The sequence below is a fragment of the Propithecus coquereli genome, unplaced genomic scaffold (genome assembly GCF_000956105.1).
Source record: "Propithecus coquereli isolate 6110/MARCELLA unplaced genomic scaffold, Pcoq_1.0 Scaffold3, whole genome shotgun sequence".
Classification (NCBI taxonomy): domain Eukaryota; kingdom Metazoa; phylum Chordata; class Mammalia; order Primates; family Indriidae; genus Propithecus; species Propithecus coquereli.
The window spans coordinates 4,253,054-4,263,353 of NW_012148618.1; the positions used below are offsets into that span (position 1 = coordinate 4,253,054).

A 10,300-nucleotide genomic window follows, 5' to 3' on the forward strand; every position below is an offset into this window, starting at 1 on the left:
CTCTTGCTCAGGCTGGTCTCGAACTCCTGACCTTGAGCGATCAACCCGCCTTGGCCTCCCAGAGTGCTAGGATTACAGGCATGAGCCACCACGCCCAGCCAGGAAAAAGTTTTTGAAATCTGTTGTATAGCATGGTGACTATAATTAATAATGTATACTTGAAAATTGCTAAGACAGTGATTTTAAATGGTATCACCACAACAAAAAAGTATTTGAGGCCAGGGATATGTTAAATAGATTGATTTAATCATGCCAAAATGTATACATATATCAAAACACCACATTGTACACCATAAATATATACAATTTTTATTTGTCAATTAAAAAAAATTTTGTGAGGATTCATGTTGCCTTAAGTGTGATTTTTTTTTTTAATGTTGTGGCTGGGGGAAAAGAAAGGAGAATAAAGTCTCATTTATAAATTTTCTTATAATATTTACATGTGAAATATTTTTTCATTTACTTTTCAGTTTTTTGGTAGAAATGTTTTGATGCTTATTTTCAGTGTTCTTTATAACTCATTTCTTCCGTATTACTGGCTTTATAGGAAGAAATGGACACCAGACCAAAAGTGTCTTCTCTCCTCAACCGCATGGCCAACTACACTAATCTGACTCAAGGAGTAAAGGAACATGAAGAGGCAGAAAACATCACAGAAGGGAAAAAGAAGCCTACCAAGGTGAGGCCTCAAAATAGCAAGGATGAATTAGAAGATTGTATATAAGACAGGAGGAAATACCCAGGGCATCATTCTGTGTTCAGTTACTCTTAAAGGCTTGATATACACTTGGCACTTTTCTGGGCACTTGGGTCATAGCACAAACAGAACATACAATGTCCAGGCTGTCACGCAGTCTAAATTCTAGTGTGGGGAGACAGCCCTTAAGTTGTTTTAACTGTGTTAAAATATATACAATATTAAGTGTTGATAAGTGCTTTAACAAAAATTTAAGCAGAGTAAAGAGACTGGCAAAGGAGCCAGAATGGAGGTGGGTGCTGCTTTGGATAGGGTGGACGGGGAAAGCCTTTCGGACAAGGCGATATTTGAGCAGAGATCTAGCTTGTGAGGGAGTGAGCCACGTGGGAAAAGAGCATTCCCAGGGAGAGGGCACAGCAAGCACTTCAAGAGAAGAGTGTCCATACTCATCTGCCTGTGCCATCTGTCTGTTGTGAAATTGTTGGGTTTTTTAAAGACCAAATATCAGTTTGTCTCAAAATGAAAATATGAGACATTCAATTTAGCATTCTGGTTCTTCAGCTCTATGAAAAGGGGTAAAATGGCCCTCAGATCTTTATTTTATCATTTACTTTATTTACCAACTACTGTGAAGAATTTCTGCCAAATTCTGAAGCAATTCTATCAAGTCCTTATTCAGTTTTTAAATGAAGAGAAAGCCAACAGCTTTGAAAAACAGAAAACTTGAAAATTGTTGGGGGCGTGCTTAAAAGTTTATTTGTGGCCAAATGCCTATGTATAATAAAAAAATGTGTGGGAACCTATGTAAAGTAAAAATATGTAGCTCTAGGAATAATAAAAGTATGGTGATATACATTTGAAAGATGGAAATTTTATATGTGCCTTTTAAAAGATAGTGCTTAAACTTAGGATCTCTGCTCTGGGATTAATATGGTAGTTGGGATTCAAGGGGTTATATAAAAGTAAAAGAATAAAAACCTCTCTTTGGGATGACTATATGATTTTTTTTGTCTTGTCAACATCTTTCTTTCCAGACCCCCCAAATGGGTACCTTCATGGGCGTCTACCTCCCGTGTCTACAAAATATTTTTGGAGTGATCCTCTTTCTACGCCTTACATGGGTGGTAGGCACAGCTGGAGTTCTTCAGGCTTTTGCAATTGTCCTTATCTGCTGCTGCTGTGTAAGTCCTACATTGGCTTCTGCAGATTACCTGGAACATTGCGAATTCTCCAGCATATGCACTTGACCTCTTTGGGAATAAAACAAAGCATCTAGGGAAAGACTCATGATCTCAACAGGAAAGGTTATTCCAATATTAAAACCTAAAGGACTTTCAGTTATTTAGTGCCTGTTATTCACTGCTTGCTATCTATTATATTATATGATATACTAGAAATTACAAAGTAAGACTTCAATTGGAAATAAGAGATAAAGTCCCTATCTTTAAAGAATTCACAATCCAAACCATTTGAGCTTGATAGCATCAAAGTTGTGACAGAAAATGTGTCAGAAAATGTGATGTACTACTCCAGTAGGTACTGAGAAATAAAACAGAGTTATTTGTGGGGGTGAGGGATATTTGGTGTTTTGTTTTGAAGTCTCTTCCCTTCCTTAGAAATTCGGTTGTTCTTTCCAGGTCTTCTCTTCACTATACCTAGAACATTTTGATCCTCCTTTAATTTAAACTCCTCCTATTTATGTATACCAGCCACATCTATCAAATTTATTATAGGTTTCTACTGTCCTCTTTTATCACAATAACCATTAAACCCTCCCTGTGCATTGTGCTCAGCTGAGTACTGTACAAAACAGGTCAAGCAGATATAGTCCATATCATTAATAACTTAAAATTAATGGTACCACCTTTTTTTTTTTTGAAGTTTCTCAAGCTTAAAATTTCAAGGCTATATTTGATTCCTTAATTGCCTCACTCTTGTAATCAGCTACCAGTACTAATCCATTCTCTCTCTAAATCTCTTACATTCAAGCCTTCCTTTTTGTTCCCACTACCTCCACTGTAATTTTTGCTTCTCACTAAACTACTATAGTAGCCTACTAAGTGGTCACTCTGCCTCCAGCTACTCCCCATCTGCAATTCATTCTATACTGTGCTACCAGGTAATGTTTTTAAAATACAGTTCGTATGTGCTCAAAAGCCTTCAGTGGTTCCCTTTCTTACTGAATATTGTTCTTGGTGTCATAGTTACCTTTAGGCAGGTTCTAACCTATTTTCCAAGTTGTTTCCCTACTTATTCCTTTCGAGTATGTTATACTGTATTTCCTGTTTAACTAGGAGATACAGGGTGAGATTAGCAATTCTTAAATAGCACATAACCTACTGATTATAATGTAGGAGCATTTTAACAGAATACTCCAGGTATTATTAGAATAGTGTGACTAGTGCAATGAGTGGGACCACATAATCTTATTTCCATACCATTGGGTATGATAGGCAACTGCCTCCATAAAAGAAAGTAGAGTTAAATGTCTGGTAAGTGCTCTGAGGTCTACAGATGGGAAAGTAGTACAGAAATGTCATCTTTGCATAATAACAATCCTCTCCTTTCCCTTTGTCTACAGACAATGTTAACTGCTATCTCCATGAGTGCCATTGCCACTAATGGAGTGGTGCCAGGTCAGTAGGCCAAGATTGGGTTTCAGGGATTCTCAGTGATTATTCTGTGTTCATGCTATACAGCTAGAGGTACAAACTTCTGGGGAACAGAATACTATTTAGTCTGCTCTGTACTATAGCAGAGTAACGGCCTGTAGGACATAGACACTATACTATTTGACTGTACGATACTTTCTTTAAAATCTCTATTTTCTAAACTAGAATGCTTTAATTTTAGTCACATTCTTAGTTTCTTTTAATTAGAATATATTTTATTGGGCTATCTCATGCCTATAGTAAATATTTACCATTTTTTTCTAAGTAATAACTGGCAAACTGTAATGCTTCATGTGGCACATTAGATGGGCAGTATATCCTAAAATAAAGGTTGCATCTTTTACTTCCCACTAGTAAATCATTTTATCACATTCAGGTTTTCAGAAGCCTGAAACATTTGTCCTTCATACATATTTTTATTCTTATTTATGACTTATTACATTCCTCTTACTAATGTACTCTCTTTATCCTATTTACCTTCTATGTTGTCTTTTAGCTGGGGGCTCATACTTTATGATTTCCCGGGCACTGGGCCCAGAGTTTGGAGGGGCTGTTGGCCTGTGCTTTTATCTTGGTACCACATTTGCAGCAGCCATGTATATCCTTGGTGCCATTGAAATCTTTCTGGTGAGTAATGACTTAATTTTTGTCTACTATATAGAAGAGATACAGATTTGGGTTTATTTTGTTCTTTGATATCAACGCTTCTGAGAGATCAGCTATAGGAATAAATCAGGTGATGGATTGCTAACCTGTTGCTGGCCTCTTATTGTGAATATGAGGTAGAAAGGTTGAAGTTCCCACCCTTTGCCAGACAACCCTTCCCCTCCACCCAGTCACCACCATTCTGCCACCTCAACCAAGAAGTTAAAGTCTTGGAGACAAGACTTGAACCAATGGGAAAAAGTAAAATAAAGTTTATCTCTTTTGATGTCTTCATCGCCATGAAATAAAATGTTTTTAATTTCTCTATTTATTCACTGAGATATATTTTTTACTATTTAAAGTAGTAATAGCAGAAGCAGAGCTCAAGGTAATCATTATAGTTATTTTATATAACCTTTTGAATAAAATTATTCATTTATTCCTTTTTTTCCCTTTTGGAAATGTAGTTATTCAGAACAGCATGTATAATAGACCAAAAGAAACAAACAAAATCCATGACATCCCATTTATGTAGGCATGTCAGATCCAAATTGGAATTAGACTAATTCTCCAGTCATTTTCTGTCCCAGCTTTGCTTTCCTTTGTGGAGGCAAATGAAAACTACTACAGCCTTTTTCTTTCTTTCTTTTTTTTTTTTTTGTCTCTACCCAAGATGGAAAACTACAGCCTTTTTACTTGATTATTTTGAAATGACCTAATTTTTTACTTTTTTTCGCCTAACAGGTATATATTGTCCCCCGGGCTGCCATCTTTCGCAGTGATGATGCATTCAAGGAATCGGCAGCCATGCTAAATAACATGCGTGTCTATGGCACAGCTTTTTTGGTCCTCATGGTATTGGTGGTATTTATCGGCGTACGCTATGTGAACAAGTTTGCTTCACTTTTCCTGGCCTGTGTCATTGTGTCCATCTTGGCCATCTATGCTGGAGCCATCAAGTCTTCTTTTGCCCCTCCACACTTCCCGTACGTGTCTGTCTCTCTTACTAGCCATCATTATTGGGTAGTCATTGGCAATATCTGGTGGTGTGATCATTTCAAGTCAGACTATTACAGAGTCTTCCTGAAATTTCCCTCTTGGATAAGCCCAGGTAGACTTCCTTCCCAGCCTAGGCAAGAAGACTCCCAGCAAACTATATTCTGTCTATCCTCTTCCTTGCCAGGATGGGGAACCTGCAGCTATGGGGCCACATGTGGCCCTCTAGATCCCCGAGTGTGACACCTTAACTGAATCCAAACTTCACAGACCAAATCCCCTTATTTGTTCTGTAAAATTTGGATTCAGTCAAAGGGCCACACTCAAGGATCCCAAAGGCCACATGTGGCCCCAGGGCCCGAGGTTCCCTACCCCTAATAGGGACTGGCTGACAGTGTTTTCTGTAATCTTGTTACAGAGATTGTCTTTAGAAAGTTTTCTGGATCCTCTGGGGATCAAACGCATCAGTTGTATGTTGATTTAACCAGATGATAGAAAAATAGATTTTTCAAGACAAAAAGACAGGTCCATTAAGGTTTATGACTTGCCCCAAAGTTTATTAATGACAGAGCAAGAACCCTGCGATTTCTTGACTTGCCATCCAGTGTTTCTTCTACTATGCCACGCTATGTGATGTCAGTAATAGATTCCATCATAAGTTTTTAGTCTGTTTATCTAGGGCCTGTAAAATAGCTGAAGATCCTTTTTAGAGTCATAAGAGTTCTAAAGGGTGACATTCTGGCTATATTTCAATTTGGGAAATTCCATTTTGGCTCGAGTTCTCCGTTGAGGCTTCTCCTCTTTTTTTGGTTGGTAAAAGGTTGTGATGCATGGTATTTTCTTTAAGATAATAGAGCAAAACAAGACAAAAAGCCTAGAGGAATACATGAAATATGACTGGGAAATGTTGAGAGCTGTTGAAGCTGAGTAATAGGTACATGATTCATTGTGTATTTATGCAGTCATTTTGCAGATTTTAAAAGTTGCCTTGTTCGACTTGAGGGCTATTTTAATTGTGGATGTTTTATTCCTTTGTTCATATTTATGTCTCTGGGTTAAAGAAAAAAATAAAACCAGCAGTTAATATTTGTATTATCCTTAAATACCCTCACTCCCACTGAGTCTAGGCTTAAGTTCAAAAACAGTTTTCTCTTAGGCCATAGAGGTATGTGCTTTTTTTAAATTCTAGCCAAGCTGTTTTCCTCACAACAATAGCCAGAAGGTTCAACCTTTAGCATAACATTTTCAAGGAGATTGTTACCAATGTAAGGCTTTTCTAGGCCAAAAAAAATAGAGGCATTTTTTTTTTTAATAAGAAGAACAAAAGGACTTCAGGATTCTTTTAGACCTAACAATTTTAGCCTAAAAACTTAAGAAGATGAGTCAGCATAGTGTCTTCACAGTTCTTCAATTTGAATTCTGTCACTGCAGCCTGCCACCTATGACCTTGGGTGAAATACCTTACATATTTCCCTAACCTTCGGTTAACTCTGTAACTCCCTAAAGTTCAGTTCCTTCATTCACAACACAGAAATACCAATACTAATACGTTGCGTGATTGCTGTAAAGATTGAATTAGCAGAAAATGTAAATCATCATTCACAGTGTTACTCACCCATGACAGTAGAAACTCTTAGAGATGAGATTTTATTTTTCCTTTACTAATCTATTTTCTTTTTTTAGTGTATTTTTCCCTTGCTCGATCTTTCTCCCTATTTGTTTTCACTTAGGGTCTGCATGCTGGGTAACCGCACCCTTTCATCAAGACACATTGACATTTGCGCCAAGACCAAGGAAATTAACAACATGACAGTCCCATCAAAGTTATGGGGCTTCTTCTGTAACTCAAGTCAATTTTTCAATGCTACCTGTGATGAATACTTTGTTCACAATAATGTCACTTCAATCCAGGGCATTCCTGGATTGGCTAGTGGTATCATTACAGGTAAGTTAGGGGGTTATTTGAGAAGTTTCTTCTTGTTCTCTGAGGAAAATAGGCTTTGACGTCTTAGACACTTCTGTTGTTCATGCAGACTCACTGCTATGGTGCCACTTCCCTCCTTAAGTACAGCACACAGCTCTTAATTCAACATATTTCTGCTTTTCCATTAGTAAAATTATCCTTATTCAGGACTCCTTTACAGAGTATCGTCTGCTAAAATTTACCTCCTTTTGAGAACAGAGCTGAACAAGTCACTTTTTAACCTAGGATAAGATAAAATATTCTGTGTATTGTTGTAAAATTGCCAATGTTATTCCTACATTGACAGAATAGAACTATTTAATGTCACCACATCCACATATGTGTTTTCCTAATTCAGCTAAATTCCTAAAACTCTTTGGTTAAGTGACTTCTATCTTAAACAATTTTTCCACAAATTTCTTTGCAGGGAAGCAAGTTCACACTATAGTGTTAGAAACAGCATTGATGACTAATAAAAAGGAATAATGAGCTTTGAGGGGCATTCAGCTTGAGTCTTCTTAACTTTTACTAATTTGCATTAGTAAAGTTAATTGCATTTGTATGTGCCAAAGCATTTTGTCAAATTGTACTTGAGCTGGATGAGGAGGACATGTTTTTAGTTTTGTTTCTTGGAACTCTTCCTTCTTAGAGGGGCATTATGTTTTTATTTGTGTTTTATTATGTAATGAATATGTGTGTATAGGTACTCATGTAGAAGCAAACATACCTTTAAAAACTATATAAATGAGGAGTCTGATTTTGAATGTTGTTTGGATAGGAAATTAATTAATTATCTTCTTTCCATATTGCTGTTGCTTATATTCCATTTTTCTCACTGCAGAGAATCTTTGGAGTAATTATCTACCCAAGGGAGAGATCATTGAAAAGCCCTCAGCCAAATCTTCTGATGTCTTAGGCAGCTTAAACCACGAATATGTTCTTGTTGACATCACCACCTCCTTCACTCTTCTCGTGGGAATCTTCTTTCCGTCTGTCACAGGTAAGCAGATAGGTTGTTGTCTATATTAGAAGCTGTCAGACCCAGGGAATGATTTTTCTCAGGAGACAGAATTATATTCTCAGGATTCCTAGATTTGCCTAGATTTGATATCAATATGAATATCAAAGTATCGAGGAACTCAAGAAATTAACTTGATTTTTTTCCCCTCTCTAAAGGTATCATGGCTGGATCAAACAGGTCTGGAGATCTGAAAGATGCTCAGAAGTCTATTCCCATTGGTACTATCCTTGCCATCCTGACCACCTCCTTTGTCTGTATCCTTTTCATGGCTCCTGTCTGAGTCTTAGTCATAGGAATATCCAGTAGAACAAGGGTGATCAGTATTTTTATTCTGGTAATAAGGATATCTGTTTTTTACCACCTTACTTCTTGCCAGATAATCTGCCCACATCAAATATAAAATTTAAGAAAGAGTTTATAGGAATAGTGAATTTAGCAACTCATTTTACTGACAGAAGAAATATCCTGAATGTCCACTTTCTATGTCATGTTAAAGGGTAAATAGCAGTTTCCTTGACTCTTAATATGATAGATTTAAGCAATGTTGTTCTTTTTGGTGCATGTATTGAAGGAGTTGTTCTCAGAGACAAGTGAGTAGTTAATTTTTTTGTAACAATTGTTTGTCTGTTTTCCATGACATCTGATCATCCCACATATCTCCAAGACAGTTATAAACTCAAAAACCCAACCTGAGGTATCAATCATAACTAACAATAAGAAAAAAAATATATGTATATAGTTCCAAAAAGGGTTAGTGAATAATAAGGGCCAGTACATTGTTATAAATATATGAGATGCAGTGAATATAGCTCTTCAAACAAGCAGTGAATTTGTCTGAATAGGAAGGACTTCCCTGTACATTTTCATTTGCTATAGTTGGGAAACCATACCAAAAGTAAAGGAGAGCAAGTTAAAAAAAAAAACACACATACACACATTTCAGTGTCTCTATTATCTCCTCCATAAGAGAAAAGTATCTATGTAATTCTGATTGGCATTCTAAATAAAAGCCTGAAGCTTACTTTCTTCATTTTCTTCATGAAGGCTGCTGTGTTTATTTTTCCTTTCCTCTTACCTATGAGTGTAAAATATGTTTTTGCAAGAGATTCCTAGACAAACCTGCTACTTCTCACATTTTCCTCATCTTGGTTAATAGCTTCACCACTAATCCTCTCTTAAAACAGAAACTTAGGTGACATCCTAGACTTTTCCATTAATTCCCTCATTTGGTTTCTGAGCCCTAGAAGTTCTACCTTTCAACGTTAATGGATTCATTCTTTCCCCTATTCTTTGTACAGGCCCTTCAGGACTTTTTGCCTATATTATTGTAATAATCTTCCTTTCAATTTTACTACCTTCCAATCCTCCTTCCACACTGCCACCAGAATGATTTTTCTAAAACACAAAATTTGATCATACAAACCTCCCTACTTCAGAGCCTGCCACAGGCTCTTAAAACCCCCCTTAAAACCTCCCTGATCTGGCCCTCTCTGCGTCTTTCTTCTCTTATCTCCTGCCATTCCCTCATAAGCTCCCTGTGCTCCAGCCATAACTTAGAGTTAAATATGTCTTTTTTCAGATCTCCATTATCTACACATTTCTCTGTGCAGTTTCCTTTGCTTAGAATAGGTTTCTCCCACCAGGCTGACTCACATTTGTCCTCTAAGACTGGGCTAAGTATCTTTCCTATAAAGCTTTTCTATACTCAAATGGAGATAACCACTCCTCCCTTTGTTTAGCCACTATATTTGAATATACTATATTACTGCACTTACTATACTATATTGCTGCTACTCATTTGCATATCACTCTTCCCTACATATTAAGCTCTAAGCAGCACAGGGTATATATATATATGTATGTATATGTAACACTATGTGTGTATATATACACACATATATGTAAGTGTGTCTATGTACATATATGGTGTAATATATCACTATGCTATTGTAATGGGGGATGTATGGAGGTTTGGTAAATTACACCATAATATAAAAATTATTACTGAGAGTGTAAATTGGAATACTATTTTGGAAGACTAGTGATAATTATCTCCTAAAGTTGAATATGCACAAATCTATGACTCAGCTACTCCACTTCTAGGTATATCCAACAGAAATGCATGGACATGTGCATCAAGAATCATGCACAGGCCGGGCGTGGTGGCTCACGCCTGTAATCCTAGCATTCTGGGAGGCCGAGGCAGATGGATCGTTTGAGCTCAGGAGTTCGAGACCAGCCTGAGCAATAGTGAGACCCTGTCTCTACTAAACAAATAGAAAGAAATTAGCTAGACAACTAAAAAT

At 36.9% G+C, this 10,300-nt stretch overlaps 1 protein-coding gene across 1 annotated transcript in view; it reads left to right on the forward strand.

Annotated features, from left to right (window-relative positions):
• Nucleotides 1-10,300, forward strand: part of SLC12A6 (solute carrier family 12 (potassium/chloride transporter), member 6) — a 35,434-nt gene that overhangs the window by 8,198 nt on the left and 16,936 nt on the right. Inside the window, exons 2-10 of the mRNA XM_012649371.1 lie at nucleotides 548-679; nucleotides 1,732-1,878; nucleotides 3,279-3,333; nucleotides 3,866-3,996; nucleotides 4,759-5,000; nucleotides 6,741-6,955; nucleotides 7,815-7,973; nucleotides 8,150-8,248; nucleotides 8,527-8,584. Of these exons, the coding sequence (XP_012504825.1) occupies nucleotides 554-679; nucleotides 1,732-1,878; nucleotides 3,279-3,333; nucleotides 3,866-3,996; nucleotides 4,759-5,000; nucleotides 6,741-6,955; nucleotides 7,815-7,973; nucleotides 8,150-8,248; nucleotides 8,527-8,584 (1,232 nt within the window). The 5' untranslated portion in view covers nucleotides 548-553. The remainder of the gene's footprint in view (nucleotides 1-547; nucleotides 680-1,731; nucleotides 1,879-3,278; nucleotides 3,334-3,865; nucleotides 3,997-4,758; nucleotides 5,001-6,740; nucleotides 6,956-7,814; nucleotides 7,974-8,149; nucleotides 8,249-8,526; nucleotides 8,585-10,300) is intronic.